General features: G+C 48.7%; 2 protein-coding genes across 3 annotated transcripts in view; both read right to left on the reverse strand.

Annotated features, from left to right (window-relative positions):
* The window catches only part of LOC135541770 (phosphatidylinositol transfer protein beta isoform), a 32,213-nt gene extending 30,931 nt beyond the window's left edge, over positions 1-1,282 (reverse strand). Inside the window, exon 1 of the mRNA XM_064968133.1 lies at positions 1,200-1,282. Coding sequence (XP_064824205.1) covers positions 1,200-1,219 — 20 coding nt within the window. The 5' untranslated portion in view covers positions 1,220-1,282. The remainder of the gene's footprint in view (positions 1-1,199) is intronic.
* A 744-nt stretch (positions 1,283-2,026) lies between these two features.
* The window catches only part of LOC135541777 (tetratricopeptide repeat protein 28-like), a 218,692-nt gene continuing 201,886 nt past the window's right edge, over positions 2,027-18,832 (reverse strand). Inside the window, exons 13-24 of one of the 2 annotated variants that reach the window (XM_064968144.1) lie at positions 13,688-13,828; positions 9,863-10,007; positions 9,548-9,727; positions 8,837-9,366; positions 8,370-8,617; positions 8,074-8,198; positions 7,684-7,915; positions 6,861-6,937; positions 5,724-5,747; positions 4,743-4,872; positions 4,496-4,603; positions 2,027-4,386 (exon numbers count right to left, since the gene is read on the reverse strand). In XM_064968144.1, coding sequence (XP_064824216.1) covers positions 2,777-4,386; positions 4,496-4,603; positions 4,743-4,872; positions 5,724-5,747; positions 6,861-6,937; positions 7,684-7,915; positions 8,074-8,198; positions 8,370-8,617; positions 8,837-9,366; positions 9,548-9,727; positions 9,863-10,007; positions 13,688-13,828 — 3,550 coding nt within the window. In that variant the 3' untranslated portion in view covers positions 2,027-2,776. The remainder of the gene's footprint in view (positions 4,387-4,495; positions 4,604-4,742; positions 4,873-5,723; positions 5,748-6,860; positions 6,938-7,683; positions 7,916-8,073; positions 8,199-8,369; positions 8,618-8,836; positions 9,367-9,547; positions 9,728-9,862; positions 10,008-13,687; positions 13,829-18,832) is intronic. The other variant, XM_064968154.1, reaches the window with a different exon arrangement.

Consider the following 18,832-nt stretch of genomic DNA (forward strand, 5'->3'; position numbering starts at 1 on the left):
TCCCCTCACCTGGTTGTCCAGGTCTTAATTGAAAGGAAAACCCCAAAACACTAGGCCCTACATAGAATAAGTTTGACACTCCCTAGTAGTAACAGGTTTACTAACACGTTAGTTCTAGTAGCTATGTCGTTAGCTAATATGGTGACAACGATATAGGCTGTGTGTAGCGGTTATAGTATAAAGGTTTGGCTTTGAATGTTTTTTTTCACCTACTGTGTTGTGCACTGAAGTCCACAATCGAGGGGAAAATTGAGAGCGCATAGATACGAGAAGGAATTATACAATGAGCAAAGGGATGAAGCGGTTTGTATGTGGCCGCTATGAAAGTGAACTCTGTGTGCGTGGGTGATCAGGGATGTGTTCATTCCAATGATTTTGTTAACTTCTTAAACTGAAGCAAACAGAACAGTGATAAACTTACCTGAATTTGTCCAATAGAAACTATTTGTAACTGTTTGGACTAATGATGACACCCTAGATCAGCTAGATGCAGGTAAGTGTGTAGGGCAGTATTGAATGTGTTACTTCCCCTTGATTACTCCAACATGCCTCTCGACCTGTGCAACTACTTTATACAATTTCCTTCGTAGGTTAATAAGTTGTAACAACCTCATGTGATGGATATAGGGAACATTTGAGTATCATGTAGTAGGTTAAATCTGTCGAAGGTTACATTGAGCTGGGTAAATTGAATATGATTGACAGTTATCCAATATGCTGCAATAGAAATAAAGCCATACTCCCTAATCTTAAAACAGCACCGACAGTCACTGGTGCACTGCCTCTTGGGTAGGCAGCAGCCCTCCCTTCCGCTAACTAACGTTAGCTATAGCTAGCTACCTACCAAGTTATCGACAGCAAGTTACAAAAACCGTTCAAACTACACATCTTACATTGTTCGCCAAAAAGTTCACCCTCTCGACACTAGATAATGGATATCTATGTTCCATATTGTGGTAGTTTGCTCTCCAGATACGTCGGCTAGCATCTGCTGACTCGCTGTCATCCCACTCACCGGTAGGCCAAACCTGAAACAAGTCAGAGCAACTCCCACCTAACAAACACATGCGTTCTGAAACATATCTGCAAAGTTTTAATTTGGCTAAAAAAGCAACTGAAGAATCGCAGTACTCGAAAATATGGTATATTATCGCACACATTAAAGTAATATCAATAAAATATGGAAAGATATGACTTACTATTCCTTGATGAGAACCATCGTAGTTTTTTAGCTGTGACTACGTATTACCGCTGATGTCATGTGCCTTTATGAACAACTCTCTTATTCCGCCCCTTACCGTCTGTGATTGGTGAGTGGCGATGCTTCTTTAAGTGGGTCTCACAGGGGGGTGAACTTCTGTCATTACTAAAATGTAGGTCAATATTTACTAGTGAAAAGTATATTTCATATGTGCAGGATTTTGCAAGATTCCCCCTGTCTGTTTTTCATTGATAACACAAACTATTCAACCACACCAATGAAATTGACCGAGGTTTAGACAACAAATCAATGTCTTCTTCTTTCTTTCTATTTAGAGAGCACACACGTCTTTTAGATTAAAGAGTTAGTTTGACCACACAAACTTATTGTATCTCTGTATGTAAATTCTCACCTGTTGTTGACTTGTTCATCCCTATCGTAATCTTGTTATCTTTATTTGTGGTAGGCATGTAGACAGGTAAGATTGGTTCTAGACTAACTGTGTGATTACACAGTGTGTCCCATAAATCAGATTTAAAAGAGAACAGGACCGTATCTCAGAGTAGCAGTGCCAATTTAGGCTCAGTTTTGGTTTTAGATCTTAATGAATAAGATTACATGGAGAGGGAGGACCTGATGCTAGATCAGCACACCTACTCTGAAACACATTGTGAATATGGGGCAAGGCCCAGGTGTCATAGCACGGACTACAGTGAACAGTGTATAATTGTGGCCACAAGATTTTCCCACCCTCATTCATTAATGCAGTGATACAGCCTTTTCATCAGTATTCTAAATCTTTAAGGCAATAAAATGAGGCAAAAATACAAGAAAGCAAACATGATTTTTATTGAAACAGTTATACTGATAAATGACAGAGATGGTTGTCATGAAGTCTCCATGTTTAATTTGAAAAACAATCATGGGCTAAAAAGTCATACATGGTACTTAACATTGACTAGTAAGAGAATCCATGCTTCAGAGCAGACACTCAATTCACAAAGAAATCAGGCAAAAAGCCCGTTTCCATTTCAATAAAAAATATTACAGCTTTTTTTTTTTTTTTTTTTTATCCATCTTTACATGGAACGGTTTTGTTCACTTTTTTAATAATATAAAAACGCTTAGTACTGATTGTGAAACACTGGATTTAATTTACAAAATAATAATAATAATATTAATAATAATAATAACAAATAATAATAACAATCATTTGATTTAAACAAAAATAGAATGGAGGAGACCAGTTGGAGCGGTTTCATCTTGGCCCACACAAATACACATTTTTGGGGAGGAAATACCGATTGGCATTGAAGTCTACCTGACACACACATACACACAAACACAGTATCAGGTCTTTGAGTCTTTCTCATTGCCATTTACAGTGTTATGGGCACAACGACAAGACACTCTCTAAGCATTCATGAGCCTCTGAGGGATCACTCTCATTGGCTGATCAAATCCTTTTCATTGTCAATCAAGTTCAATGGGCTAATAGTGGCCCTCTGGAAAATGCCCTACTCCCCCAGTACACAGGATAGCAAAATACAGGCAATAGGACCATTTTAAAGTGTCTCAGCATTTGGAGGAGGGGAAAAACCTGCCAGGGGAGAGGAACTTGTATCCATTGCCAGCAGGTAGTCTGATTGAGCGAGCACCAGGGCTGCTGCTAGTGGAAATAGTGGGCGAGGGGGCCATCTTTCTGGGGTTGTGTCCGTTGGAGGGGTTCTTGCTGCCCCTGTCCAGCGAGTGCAGTCCCAGCTCCCGCAGCTCCAGGCTGTCTTGGGCGTCGCTGGGGGAGCAGTGTCGTGGGGAGAGGTTCAGAAGGCTCAGCACATCTCTCTTGGCAGAGACCAGGGATCCTGGGGCACCACGGAGAGCACGGACTGGACCCAGATGTTGCTGTTGTTGCTGGGCTGCTGCATTGGCCCAGAATGTCTTCAGGTTGTGGATGGCCACAACCTTCTCATCAATTACTCCCCGTCTGAGGCGGTCCAGGTCTGGGGCATCGGCAGGGCTGGAGCAGGCAGAGCCCGTGGAGGAGTAGGAGAGAGCTGGAGATGGGGCACTGCCAGCTGGGGACTGGTGGCCAGAGCTGGGGGACACGTTACTGGGAGAGCGGGAGATGTGCCCACTATAGGGGGAGCTAGGGTATTTTAGCTTGAACTGGGCATGGCTGTCCAGGGTGGGGGAGGGGTGACTGCTATCCTTTAGGGAGGTCTCCGAGGCTGCAGGGCTGTTGTATCCAGAGCTGATCTTCTGCAGAGAGGAAGAGCGGGATGGAGGTTTGGGTCGTGGGGAGGACTGGGCGCGGACACTGGCGCTGCTACTGGGACGGCTGAAGGCGCTGGTCTCTGAGGAGCGGAAGGCAGAGCTCCGTGCTGCGGCTCCAGCTGCAGCCCCCTCAACCCCAGCCCGCTGTAGACTCCCCACTGCCCGCAGGTGGCTTTGGGTCTCCTCCAGGATCTTCTGGGCCAGCTCTTGGGGATCCAGAGGGACAGTCTTCTCTTCCTGGGATTTGACGGTGCTGTCTGTCTCAGTGCTGGACTGGTCTGACTCACCTGTGTCTGAGCTGCTCACCTTGCCTGGCACCTTCTGGAAGGGAGAGTTGGAGCTAGGAACCAGGCTGGTCTTGACAGGGGAGGTGGGGGTGCTGACACTGCCTCGTGACGACACAGACACCTGGTAACCCCGCCCAGTGCCTGAGCTGGACCCCCCAACAACACCCCTGCCCCCACGGTGGAGGTGGCGCTGACCATGACCCAGAGGTAGAGGCAGGGAGTCACAGTGGCTTCCCAGAGGCTCACTGCTGATGATGGAGAAGCCTTCATACTCCTCGTCATCTCCCCGGCCACCTCCTACTGCTGCAGCCGCCCCGTGAGGAGAGGAGCGACTGCGGGGAACGTGTGGCTGTTTGTGGGCAGAGAAGTGTGCTGTGGCCCCACCACGCTGTCGATGGCCCAGGAAGTCACACTCTGACTTGGACGCAAAGCTCATGGTGGAGGCCACGGAGCTCAGGCTGTAGACGGAGATGGCATCTGAGGCCAGATTGTCCAGGCAGGGTGGGGAGAAGGGTGGGTTGGGGTAGCCCAGCGGCAGGGGGTTGGAGACAGACTGGGCCGAGGCCAGGGACTCCAGGGAGGACGAGCTGTCCAGGCTGAGACGCTTTGGCAGCTCTGTGGAGTCTGGGATAGAGAGGAGGGGAAAGAGCGGGACAAAATTGTAAGGGTATACATGAACCTATCATGTATCAATCAACTTTAATCACTGCGTATCTATAAATACGATACTTACCAAATAGTGCCAGTAGGGACTGGAGGGCAAAGTGCATGGTGCGGCGGTTGGCTTGCTTCCCCGTCTTCAGTACCACCTCCTCCTGCCCCACCTCACACAGGTCGAACCCTGTACACACACAGGACAGTTACTCTACCAACCTAGCACACATACAGCTGTCTTGTTGTGTTTCACTCTACTCCTACTACTGACAAATTAGGAAGTTATATTTGGTTGGATATTGCTTTTATTGATATCAATATCTCACCAAGTGCAGCCAGGAATTCATGGCACCCTGGCAGTCTCCAGAGCTGCACACTGATAGACACCTGGATGGGCAGCAGAGAGAAGTCCTGCTCCTTCTCCCCTGTCTGCAGCTGGACCAGCACCTGGTGGAGCTGGAGGGACAGAGGAGGATGGAAATACAGGAGGTCAGACAGGAATAAAGGAAGCTAAATATACCTTTAACTGGTTCATACCATTTTTTAAGGACCTGAGTTCTGGATATACTTTTTAAAAGCAATGAAGTAGAACAAAACTGACAAATGTGTGATGGTTGTGCTCAAGCCAACTGTTTTCCTCCATACACCAGTGTCCTAAAATGACTTCCACCACGCCCATCTTTGTTGTGGCAGGGGAAATGTAGTTTCTGGCAGGCAAGTAACTCTGCATCTGCCCTTTGACCCTGTGTGGAGTTGATCCTTGTTCCCAGAGGATTGGCTCTTTAGCCTAGCAGGACTACAGTGCCTTTACTGTGGGGCATGGATCAGTGGCTCAGGGTGGTTTAGATTAGGAAGGAACCACCTGTGCCCTCCAGGCCACACACACCCTCACTGTTTAGGGATTATTCATCCTGGAACAGAGACACCTTTGTTCATTAACACCATTCTTAACCTTTTCTTTTCTATTCATGGTCTGTTTGGTTTTTTGCATCCCTCTGACTACCGGCCCATAAACATCAGTGTGACCTTGACTGACCCAAGGTTGCAAACCCAAGAACATTCATAATACTGCAGAGTCCAGCAGTGGATTGTTGTCCCTGCTGCAGCACGCGTTAAACTGGGGTCTCCTAGAGGTTGTACCTCAGTAACTGGACCAGCATGAGATATGAGAATGTGCTAAAAGAACAGAGTGCTTCAACTTCACATGCAGCTGACCTACTGCTCAATGAAACAGCTGATGCAAGAGGGTGGTGTTATGTGGTTTAAAGCAGTGGTGAAAAGGAGAGGGGATGTCACAGCACACTTACCATTCCCACCATATTTTTAACAGCCTTCAGACCGCAGGTTTAGAGACAGGGGCAGGAGAGAGAGAATATGCTTTTAGTTGCATGCATACAGGCCATTCACAAAGAGCAGAGGAGACCAGGTCCAACGGGGACACCAAGGGCACACAGGGAAACAGAAAAACACCACTGTTGGGTAGTGTGTCGTTACACACATACTGCACAAAACCATTGAATCACCATACATCGTTGCCTATGCAGTGTGATGTCAGGAATACCTCATGTGTCATACATGCTTGGAGTGTTTCAAATGTTATGGTCACCACCAATGTGGAAAGAAAACCTCAAATCCCTTTCTGGCTACCGTATTATTAATGTAGACATGGGTAACCCTCAGTGGGAGTGACAGGGTTAACTCTCTGGCATCGTGAGGAAGACAACTCAGACTCAGAGGTGGCAGTGGTTGAGATCCTACTGGGGCTGCTGGGTTGCAGCATGCAGATTAAAGAACGGGATTTGCAGGCGGCCGGTGCGTCATGGTCTAACTAACCCATGTAACAGGGTTAACTGATTATATAATGATGCTTTGTTCTGCCTTCAGCCTTCATGGTCCAAGTGGTTAAGTAAGTTCCCAGTGGTTCTGATGATTTCCTCCATAATACACAATGTCTATCTACCTCTTTGGAGTTAAATACTACACTCCACTGGTGAGCAGTAGTGCTGTGGTGCTGTGATGCTGTGGTGCTGTGGTGCTGTGGTGCTGTGGTGCTGTGGTGCTGGTGCTGTGATGTTGTGGTGCTGTGATGTTGTGGTGCTGTGATGCTGTGGTGCTGTGGTGCTGTGGTGCTGTGGTGCTGTGATGTTGTGGTGCTGTGATGTTGTGGTGCTGTGATGCTGTGGTGCTGTGATGCTGTGGTGCTGTGGTGTTGTGGTGCTGTGATGTTGTGGTGCTGTGGTGCTGTGATGTTGTGATGCTGTGATGCTGTGGTGTTGTGATGCTGTGATGCTGTGATGCTGTGGTGTTGTGATGCTGTGGTGCTGTAGTGCTGTGATGCTGTGATGCTGTGGTGCTGTGATGTTGTGGTGCTGTGATGTTGTGGTGCTGTGATGCTATGACGCTGTGGTGCTGTGGTGCTGTGATGCTGTGGTGCTGGGGCCTACCCGGTTGATGAGCTGCTCGCCTGCCTCAGAGGCGGTGATGAGTTTACACAGGGCTTGGAGAGCTGGGGGCGGTAGACCTGGGAGACACGATCAAAGCAGATGGTTCCTTATTCCTACAAGCTGCATTTAATATATCCTACGTTCAGTAGAAGAGGATAACAGGTTATACTATCTGTGTGTTGGTAAAGAACTGCTTGATAAGCAGTATTGTAATGTTTGATATTCAATAGTAGGCCGACACTGAACCAGTATCTCTGCATTATTGACCTCTCTAACATCCAGGAAGCTTACATTAAACTCCCATTCCCATTCATGCAAAATACATTCGTTTATCATCAAATATGGAGTTTTGTTGAGCAACTATCTTTATTTACTCCCGTTACGGCCGGTATGTACTTCAAAAAAGATCTTTTTTACAAGCATCTGAAAAACCTCCTATTCGGCACCAACAATGTATTCAGCTGCTGTAGACCTGAGTGATTGACATTGGAGGTGCAAAATAGGAGTTTGTTTCAGTTGCTTGTACATTTTTATTTAGATATTTTTTGGAAGTACGTACTGGCCGTAAATGAAGATAGTTGCTCAACAAAACTCCATATTTGGTGATAAACTAAGGTATTTTGACATGACGCTTGCAGAGCTGGTGAATGGGAGTTTGAATCGGAGCTTTGTGGTATAGAGAGGTCTTTAACACACAGATACTGGTTCAGCATACACATATACCATTCTGAGAGATGTAGGCTTGGTTCTTTTCATGGAGCTGTTCTCCATCTTACTGTACTACCTAAAGTTCCATGTCCTCCTGCCAAGGCCCAGTGCCTACCAAGTATTGATTGCAGGGTGGTACTACACTGCTGCAGCCTGTCTCCAGGGTCTGCTGTGGGGAAGAAGACAGCAGCAGGGATGCCGGTGCCAGCCGAGTCCAGGCGGAAGCCCACAGCGGTCAGCAGGGCATGCCAGCCTGGGACGCCCCCCACCTTGTTCTCCACACTCTGCTGGGACGTGTACATGGAGTTACGCTGGCCGTTCTGAATCCTCTGGAGAGACTTCTCCACCTGGTGGGGACAGGGGGATTTAGAGTGGTGTGTGTGTGTGTGTGTGTGTGTGTGTGTGTGTGTGTGTGTGTGTGTGTGTGTGTGTGTGTGTGTGTGTGTGTGTGTGTGTGTGCGTGCGTGCGTGCGTGCGTGCATGTATGTATGTGTTTGACCCTCACCAGGTGCAGTAAGACTCGCAGAGCATCCCGTGCTCTCTCTGGATACTGTAGGATCTCTGCTAGAGCCTGGCCAATCAGGGACGAGGGGCTGTTAAGCTTGACATCATTACCAATCAGCATGTAACCTGGACAAACACACCCACAAGATCAATAGGAAGGAGAGGAAGAGAGAGATACAGACGGTGAGAGTCCAAAGTACTTCTGACACACTTGGGAGTATGGGTGAACTGGGATCTACTCAGTTGGAGGTGACAAACCAAGCCAATCTGAGTTCCTGGAAGTAGAATGTCTCTAACCTGCCCAGTTGGAGGGGTGGGAGTACTGCTTGCTGCTCTGGACAGTCTTCATAGCGTCTGCGAGGGCAGCGCTGGCCTTGGTCCCGTTGAGCAGAGCAGTGTAAAAGGCATGGATGAACACTTTGGAGGCTGACACAGGAACAGGCCACAGAGACACCAGGACACACTGGGCCCCAGCAGCCAGGAAGGCCCTGGTCAGACCTACCACACCGTCTGCTGTCACCTTACTGCTGGACTCCTGGTAAGACCTGTAGATAAGATATACACACATACACCACCAACACATGGTTATGTAAACCTCTATCACAAATACTAGATTACTGCTCTTTCGACCACAGCATAACTAAGTAACTATCAGCGGATAACAGACAGTGAACATTTTGCAATAGAACCAGGTTTTCCCCCTCTCCAGCCTCACTAATATGTTTCCCATATTAGGCAAGCCGCCCATCTCCTGGCCCACTCACCCCAGCACCACCAGTTTGACAGGCAGCCTCAGGTCCAGTATATCAGCAGCGGTAAGTAGGAACTCCTGCAGGGGAGGGCTGTCACAGATACTCTCTGCGTCGCTCCCATCATCCTGCAGGTGCAGGCTCTCTGGGATGGTGTAGCTGCTCCCAAACGAGCCCTTCCTGCCCCTGCCTCCGCTGCCTCTCCTCCCTCCCCCTGCCCCTCTCCCTCCAGTCACCGCCCCGCCGGATACACTCTCTGGGTTGGGTGTGAGCACCAAGGCGGCCAGCTTCCATGAGATGTGGGTAGCGAAGTGGGCACACTCGGCCTGGGTGAGGGCACTCATCACCCTCTCCTTGGTGGCAGAGGATCCAGACAGGGGCTGGCAGCCCAGCAGCTCAGACACCATGAGGGCCTCCTCCTCGGCAGAGGGCATGGGCCCCCACAGCCAGCGGTCCATCACAGACGACGGCAGACGAGGGTTCCCCACCACCGCCGCCATGGACACGCCCCCGCAGGAAACTGGCCCCGCCCGCCGAGAATGACTCTGAGGACACATTGAGAGAGGCCGATGATGTCAATGATAGAATGACTCTGAGGACACATTGAGAGAGGCCGATGATGTCAATGAAAGAATGTAACAGGAGCTTGAGATTGTTACTAACAGCAACTAAAGAAGGTATGTCATTCAAATAAAAGCCATTGTGTCATTTGACTAGGATGTTGACCTTGGAGATGGTCCCCATGCCCCGGATGGAGGGCACAGCGATGAGGCTGAAGCGTTCATACAGGTACTCATTAGAGGAGCTGCCCTTCAGCAGGGCGAAGGGAATGAGGTACAACTCCCCCTCCAACACCAACACCAGCTGTCTGTGTCTGCCCACGGGACCACTGGAATGCATCAGGCCCTGGACAGGGAGAGATTAGTCTTGATATTATAATTACTATAGTATAAACACTACCTCTCTCTCTTTCTCTGTCCCCCCTCTCCTTTAAAATACACACACGCCACGCACAAACTGGTCATAGGCACATATGCTCACCCCTTCCATGGGTGCGATGAGCAGGTCGTAGAGGGCACGGAGAGGAGGTTTGCTGAGGCTGCTTGGTCGGCGGGGCAGAGAGGAGCAGCCATCTTTGGCTGGGGACATTGTGTTACTGAACAGGCTGGTCATACTCTGGCAGCTCCTGCAAAACACACAAACACAGTGCTCATTTCATAAAGAGCAGCACTCTAAACTGTTTGAATAGAGAATTGGTCTGATCCCCTTCACATTCTAAGTCTCAATGGAAGGATGCACAGTTATATTTTCTGTTCTGAGACAACAATAATAATCATTTGTGCTTTTGAGACAATATACATGTCCACTAGATGGCGATGTGGGTCTGTAGCACTGTGGAGGGGAGTGTAGCGTTATAGACTCACTGCAGGAGAGGGAGGGAATGGCTCCCTGCTCAGGTGAGGTGAGCTGTGTGATGAAGAGAGAGTGATGGCTCCCGCTCAGGTGAGGTGAGCTGTGTGATGAAGAGAGAGTGATGGCTCCCTGCTCAGGTGAGGTGAGCTGTGTGATGAAGAGAGAGTGATGGCTCCCTGCTCAGGCGAGGTGAGCTGTGTGATGAGGAGAGAGTGATGGCTCCCTGCTCAGGTGAGGTGAGCTGTGTGATGAGAGAGAGTGATGGCTCCCTGCTCAGGTGAGGTGAGCTGTGTGATGAAGAGAGAGTGATGGCTCCCTGCTCAGGCGAGGTGAGCTGTGTGATGAAGAGAGAGTGATGGCTCCCTGCTCAGGTGAGGTGAGCTGTGTGATGAAGAGAGAGTGATGGCTCCCTGCTCAGGTGAGGTGAGCTGTGTGATGAAGAGAGAGTGATGGCTCCCTGCTCAGGTGAGGTGAGCTGTATGATGAAGAGAGAGTGATGGCTCCCTGCTCAGGCGAGGTGAGCTGTGTGATGAAGAGAGAGTGATGGCTCCCTGCTCAGGCGAGGTGAGCTGTCAGGCGAGGTGAGCTGTGTGATGAAGAGAGAGTGATGGCTCCCTGCTCAGGCGAGGTGAGCTGTGTGATGAAGAGAGAGTGATGGCTCCCTGCTCAGGCGAGGTGAGCTGTGTGATGAAGAGAGAGTGATGGCTCCCTGCTCAGGCGAGGTGAGCTGTGTGATGAAGAGAGAGTGATGGCTCCCTGCTCAGGCGAGGTGAGCTGTGTGATGAAGAGAGAGTGATGGCTCCCTGCTCAGGCGAGGTGAGCTGTGTGATGAAGAGAGAGTGATGGCTCCCTGCTCAGGCGAGGTGAGCTGTGTGATGAAGAGAGAGTGATGGCTGCCTGCTCAGGTGAGGTGAGCTGTGTGATGAAGAGAGAGTGATGGCTCCCTGCTCAGGCGAGGTGAGCTGTGTGATGAAGAGAGAGTGATGGCTCCCTGCTCAGGCGAGGTGAGCTGTGTGATGAAGAGAGAGTGATGGCTCCCTGCTCAGGCGAGGTGAGCTGTGTGATGAAGAGAGAGTGATGGCTCCCTGCTGTGTGATGAAGAGAGAGTGATGGCTCCCTGCTGAGCAGGCGAGGTGAGCTGTGTGATGAAGAGAGAGTGATGGCTCCCTGCTCAGGCGAGGTGAGCTGTGTGATGAAAGAGAGTGATGGCTCCCCCTGCTCAGGCGAGGTGAGCTGTGTGATGAAGAGAGAGTGATGGCTCCCTGCTCAGGCGAGGTGAGCTGTGTGATGAAGAGAGAGTGAAGGCTCCCTGCTCAGGCGAGGTGAGCTGTGTGCCACTGCCACGCTGAGCTGAGAGCTGTGGTAATGGCTGCAGTGGACCTATAAGCCTTCCACATTGTCTACACACAGCCAGGCCCAAGCTCAACAGCGCACACTGCTACTGCTATCCATCTGCTGTAACAGCCAGTCCCCCCCCCCCATGACCCCCTCCATCCTGCCCTCCTGGTGGCCCCAAGCAACTGGCTCTCCTCCAGCCCCCTAGCACGCTCCAGTCTCTCTCTCCCAGGCCCTGGAACAGGCCACCGGGGGAAAGCCAACAGACTTTGTTTGCCTAACAGGAAGAGTGTGAGAGGAAATGGGGGTCAAGTGAAGAAAAGGTGCAGAGGGATAAAAAAGAGAGGGAAGGTTTGACCAAGAGGAAGGGAAATAGTGAGAAGAAAAGGCTAGAAGCAGAATGCTAGGAGGTCAAGGGTATGTTCAGTGGCGCTTTTCTCTGGGTGCAGGTTGAATGGAATGCATGTCAATCAGAGAGACAGACAGGAAGAGACAGTTGGACAGACGTGGATATGTCCACTACCAACTCTTCACTAGGATCCAACTCAGTTGATTCAATCATCTAAATTATATTGCACCAAACAAGCCGACAGACACCTAGAGAGGCTATCCTGACGTTCCTGTCTGTGTGTTTATACGTTTACTGAGCTTTTCAATAGAGTTCTCCTTAACCTTTATACAATGCCTAGGAACATCTGAGAGAAGAGCTCTGTTAGTCCTTAGAAAGTGAAATTACAGATGAGGTAGTCTCTCGTGGACAGATGTAACATAACTGGTATCGTAGCGTCTGTCAACATACTGTGGGATGCGACAACTAACGAGGAACTTTGTTCATTTGATCACTGATCATTTGTACAATTATGCAAGATTTTGATTCTGGGTTTCCAAGATTAAAGATGAGGTGACTTTTAACCTATCAAATTAGCTATATATATATATTCACTTTAGTAGCTCTCTCTAAAGATTGATGAGGTCAAAGATAATGTCAGACATTTAGACACCTTGGCACAAACTATACAATCATACCTTCACGCTGCAAATCCCTGTATTTTACCTTGTTCTTCATTCCATTGTTGATATATTATTTTTTTGTAATGTTTTTTTTTCTTCTAATAAAATCTATTCTCTGAATTAAAAGTCATTGAGGTAATAATGTTGCTCTCTCACGTCATCAGTCTTCACCTCAGACAGCGAAGGGCCATGTTGATGAGGAATAAAATAGGAGAGACCTTGAAAGCCACATTTTATCATAAATATCAAAACCCCAAAATGTATGACTTGAAATGACAATGAGCCTTTATTCATTTTCCTCTGCTTTCGTGAGATTGACGAGTGGCTCTTAAGCACAAGGGGCTTCATGATTCAGATAATGAGCGGATTATTACTGGCAACCCATTAAAGAGGCTTAATGAGCATGGAGACTCAATTACAGCTGGAATTACCCTCTCATCAAAGAGGAGCTCAACTGGAGACGAGGACAGAGAAACACGACCTAGACACACACACACACACACGCATGCTTAAACACACACACACACGCTTAAACACACAAACGCATGCTTAAACACACACACACACGCATGCTTAAACACACACACACACACGCATGCTTAAACACACACACACACGCTTAAACACACACACACACAAACACACACACACGGACACATATCGCCAATCAGTACAGTGTAAACACATGCACTGAATGACAAAGTGATACTAACACAGACACGCTCAGTCAAGTGTATATACCATCATTACATCACACACACACAATTACTGGGCTCCAAAAACAGATAGACACACTTGCATACAGTTCATGGGCACACACATAAACACACACTCCTAATAGTCTGATGAAGGCAGAGAGCTGATACAGGCTTTTCCAGCTCTGCCCTGCTCAGCCAGTTTAATAAAGAGGATTCACATGCCTCTGCGATGGCTAAATAAAGGAGAAAACACTATTTTCCCAGAAAGCAAATTATTCAAATTAATTCCCCTACCAAGCCAGATCCTCTCCCTCATCAGATAGCTTTCTTATTATGGAAATGTGGGGGAATTGGAGATGAACAATAAAGGTTAACTGGAGGCCAGTGTCTCACACAGTGTCTGTCTCACCTGTTGAAGAGGTTGTTTCTGGACACCATGCGGAGGAAGCCTGTGGGGTCAGTCACAGAGTTGAGTTTGTTGTTGAGCTCCTCAAACTGCTGGTCCAACAGGTCCCCTGCCTCACTCTCTGTCTCACTGCTGGAACAACCCCTGAGAGAGAGAGAGAGAGAGAGAGAGAGAGAGAGAGAGAGAGAGAGAGAGAGAGAGAGAGAGAGAGAGAGAGAGAGAGAGGGAGAGAGAGAGAGAGAGGGAGAGAGAGAGAGAGAGAGAGAGAGAGAGAGAGAGAGAGAGACAGAGAGGGCGAGAGAGAGAGGGAGGGAGAGAGAGGGGAAGGGGGAGAGAGAGAGAGACAGAGAGAGGGAGGGAGGGAGGGAGAGAAGAGAAGAAGAAGGGGTGAGAGAGGGAGAGAGAGAGAGGGGGGAGGGAGGGGAGAAGAAGAAGGAGTGAGAGGGAGAGAGAGAGGGGGGGAAGAAGAAGGAGTGAGAGGGGGAGAGATAGCGGTGGAGGGGGGTTATACCATTAGACATAAGACTGCATGCACACGCACACTCTTATTCACACACACACACACACACGTCCAGCCCAGTTTCCCAGGCGTGGTCCAGGAAGGGTCCTAACAGGAAGCAGAATTAAATCCTCTTTTTCATATGCTGCTAATGCTGATCTAGCCAGCACCTAGCAGGGAGTCTATTCTGTTCTTCCATCCTCTACCCCCTCTGTATCTACACACCTCCTCTCCCCATACACACCTCTCTATCTATCCATCAATCCATCCCTGCCCCCCTCTTTTACCCCCACATCTCATCCAAACTCCCCTCCATCTTCCTCTGTCAGCTCACTGCTCACAACGGTACCAAGTTTAACCATGGGAACTGTTGCTCTCATCTAAAATCTCTCCCTCTCTCTTTCTCTCTCCAGTAATCCATATATTTGCCGTAGCCTTTCTCTGAGATCCCTTCCCATGAGGTCCCTCTCTGTCCACATGTGTCTAACACAGAGCGGCTGCACTCACACCCGTGTTAGCAGGTGGGAGAGGTACATACTGTTCAGGTCAGACGGTATGGGGAGATGGGAAGTGGGGAAAGATACTCTATGGTTGACTGGATTTATTGATGAAGACTGAGGAGACACAGTCTTCCCAAATATGGACGCTGCCCTTTTCTCTCTCCCTGTCGCTATCTTCCCCTCACACTCCCCTTCTCCGTATCCCTCTCTTTATCCTCTGTGGAGAGTGAATAGGGCGGTAAGTGGTGCCATATTGTGGCCAGCCAGGCGTAGTGGCATGTGTGCTGCTTCCCATTGGAGCGGTAAATGACTCAGTAATGGGGCAGGAGGGCATGGCAGGCCAGTGGGGGTGGAGGTTGGCAGTGGGCACACAGGCTGTCCACTATGGGCTAATTCTTCATTTGAGAAACATGTGCCCTCATGCAAAATGTAGGTTAATGATAGGGAACATTTGAGTGGAAGTTCAATGACACGAATAGTCGCCTGAAGTAAACCTGCAGTTTGATTGCTCAATTAATTAATTTGTCATTAACTGTTCTTTTTTCAAAGTCACTTCACATTCAACACAGTATAACAAGTCTCCTCCCATCCCTCTGTATCTCACTCCATCCATTTCCCCCTGTATCTCACTCCATCCATTTCCCCCTGTATCTCACTCCATCCATTTCCCCCTGTATCTCACTCAATTTATGACCCCCTGTATCTCACTTCATCCATTTCCCCCTGTATCTCACTCCATCCATTTCCCCCTGTATCTCACTCCATCCATTTCCCCCTGTATCTCACTCAATTTATGACCCCCTGTATCTCACTTCATCCATTTCCCCCTGTATCTCACTCCATCCATTTCCCCCAGTATCTCACTCCATTCATTTCCCCCTAAATCTCACTCCATACATTTGCCCATGATCTGACCCCATTTGTAAATCTCACTTCATCCATTTCCCCCTGTATCTCACTCCATCCATTTCCCCCAGTATCTCACTCCATTCATTTCCCCCTAAATCTCACTCCATCCATTTGCCCATGTATCTCACTCCATCCATTTCCCCCTGTATCTCACTCCATCCATTTCCCCCTGTATCTCACTCCATCCATTTCCCCCTGTATCTCACTCCATCCATTTCCCCCTGTATCTCACTCCATTCATTTCCCCCTAAATCTCACTCCATCCATTTGCCCATGTATCTCACTCCATCCATTTCCCCCTGTATCTCACTCCATCCATTTCCCCCTGTATCTCACTCCATCCATTTCCCCCTGTATCTCACTCCATCCATTTCCCCCTGTATCTCACTCCATCCATTTCCCCCTATATCTACTCCATCCTCTATATCTCACTCCATCCATTTCCCCCTGTATCTCACTCCATCCATTCCCCCTGTATCTCACTCCATTTTCCCCCTGTATCTCACTCCATCCATTTCCCCCTGTATCTCACTCCATCCATTTCCCCCTGTATCTCACTCCATCCATTTCCCCCTGTATCTCACTTCATCCATCCATTTCCTCCATCCTCCCCCAGTATCTCACTCCATTCCATTTCCCCCTAAATCTCACTCCATCCATTTGCCCATGTATCTCACTCCATCCATTTGCCCCTGTATCTCACTCCATCCATTTGCCCCTGTATTTCACTCCATCCATTTCCCCCTGTATCTCTCCATCCATTTCCATTATCCCCCTATATCTCACTCCATCCATTTCCCCCTGTATCTCTATATCCTATATCACTCCATCCATTTCCCCCTGTATCTCCACTCCATCCATTTCCCCCTGTATCTCACTCCATCCATTTTCCCCCTGTATCTCACTCAATTTATGACCCCCTGTATCTCACTCCATCCATTTCCCCCTGTATCTCACTCCATCCATTTCCCCCTGTATCTCACTCCATATCACTCCATCCATTTCCCCCTGTATCTCACTCCATCCATTTCCCCCTGTATCTCACTCCATCCATTTGACCCCCTGTATCTCACTCCATCCATTTCCCCCTGTATCTCACTCCATCCATTTCCCCCTGTATCTCACTCCATCCATTTCCCCCTGTCCATCTCACTCCATCCATTTTGCCCCTGTATCTCACTCCATCCATTTCCCCCTCCATATCTCACTCCATCCATTTCCCCCTGTATCTCACTCCATCCATTTCCCCCGTATCTCATCCTCCATCCATTTCCCCCTGTATCTCACTCCATCCATTTCCCCCTGTATCTCACTCCATCCATTTCCCCCTATATCTCACTCCATCCATTTCCCCCTGTATCTCATTTCCTCCATCCATTTCCCCCTGTATCTCACTCCATCCATTTCCCCCTGTATCTCATCACTCCATCCATTTATTTCACTCCATCCATTTCCCCCTGTATCTCACTCCATCCATTTCCCCCTGTATCTCACTCAATTTATGACCCCCTGTATCTCACTCCATCCATTTCCCCCTGTATCTCACTCCATCCATTTCCCCCTAAATCTCACTCCATCCATTTGCCCCTGTATCTCACTCCATCTATTTGCCCCTGTATCTCACTCCATCCATTTCCCCCTGTATCTCACACCATCAATTTCCCCCTGTATCTCACTCCATCCATTTCCCCCTGTATCTCACTCAATTTATGACCCCCTGTATCTCACTCCATCCATTTCCCCCTGTATCTCACTCCATCCATCTATATCTCCCCATCCATATCTCACTCCATCCATTTCCCCCTGTATCTCACTCCATCCATTTCCCCCTGTATCTCACTCCATCCATTTCCCCCTATATCTCACTCTATCCATTTCCCCCTGTATCTCACTCCATCCATTTCCCCCTGTATCTCACTCCATCCATTTCCCCCTGTATCTCACTCCATCCATTTCCCCCTATATCTCACTCCATCCATTTCCCCCTGTATCTCACTCCATCCATGTCCCCCTGTATATCACTCCATCCATTTCCCCCTGTATCTCACTCCAACCATTTCCCCCTGTATCTCAGTCAATTTATGACCCCCTGTATCTCACTCCATCCATTTCCCCCTGTATCTCACTCCATTCATTTCCACCTGTATCTCACTCCATCCATGTCCCCCTGTATATCACTCCATCCATTTCCCCCTGTATCTCACTCCATCCATTTCCCCCTGTATCTCACTCAATTTATGACCCCCTGTATCTCACTCCATCCATTTCCCCCTGTATCTCACTCCATCCATTTCCCCCTGTATCTCACTCCATCCATGTCCCCCATCCATCCATTTCCCCCTGTATCTCACTCCATCCATTTCCCCCTGTATCTCACTCCATCCACCCCCTGTATGTCACTCCATCCATTTCCCCCTGTATCTCACTCCATCCATTTCCCCCTGTATCTCACTCCATCCATTTCACTCCATCCTCCCCCTATATCTCACCCCATCCATTTCCCCCCCGTATCTCACTCCATCCATTTCCCCTGTATCTCACTCCATCCATTTCCCCCTGTATCTCACTCCATCCATTTCCCCCTGTATCTCACTCAATTTATGACCCCCTGTATCTCACTCCATCCATTTCCCCCTGTATCTCACTCAATTTATGACTCCCTGTATCTCACTCCATCCATTTCCCCCTGTATCTCACTCCATACATTTCCTCCTATATCTCACCCCATCCATTTCCCCCTGTATCTCACTCCATCCATTTCCCCCTGTACCTCACTCCATCCATGTTCCCCTGTATATCACTCCATCCATTTCCCCCTGTATTTCACTCCATCCATTTCCCCCTGTATCTCACTCCATCCATTTCCCCCTGTATCTCACTCCATTTATGTCCCCCTGTATCTCACTCCATCCATGTCCCCCTGTATCTCACTCCATCCATTTCCCCCTGTATCTCACTCCATCCATTTCCCCCTGTATCTCACTCCATCCATTTCCCCCTGTATCTCACTCCATCCATTTCCCCCTGTATCTCACTCCATCCATTTCCCCCCATATCTCACTCCATCCATTTCCCCCTGTATCTCACTCCACCCATTTCCCCTGTATCTCACTCCATTCATTTCCCCTGTATCTTACTCCACTCATTTGCCCCCTGTATCTCACTCCACCCATTTGTATCTCACTCCCCATTTCCCCCGTATCTCACTCCATCCATTTCCCCCGTATCTCACTCCATCCA

The sequence above is a fragment of the Oncorhynchus masou genome, chromosome 1 (genome assembly GCF_036934945.1).
Source record: "Oncorhynchus masou masou isolate Uvic2021 chromosome 1, UVic_Omas_1.1, whole genome shotgun sequence".
NCBI lineage: Eukaryota > Metazoa > Chordata > Actinopteri > Salmoniformes > Salmonidae > Oncorhynchus > Oncorhynchus masou.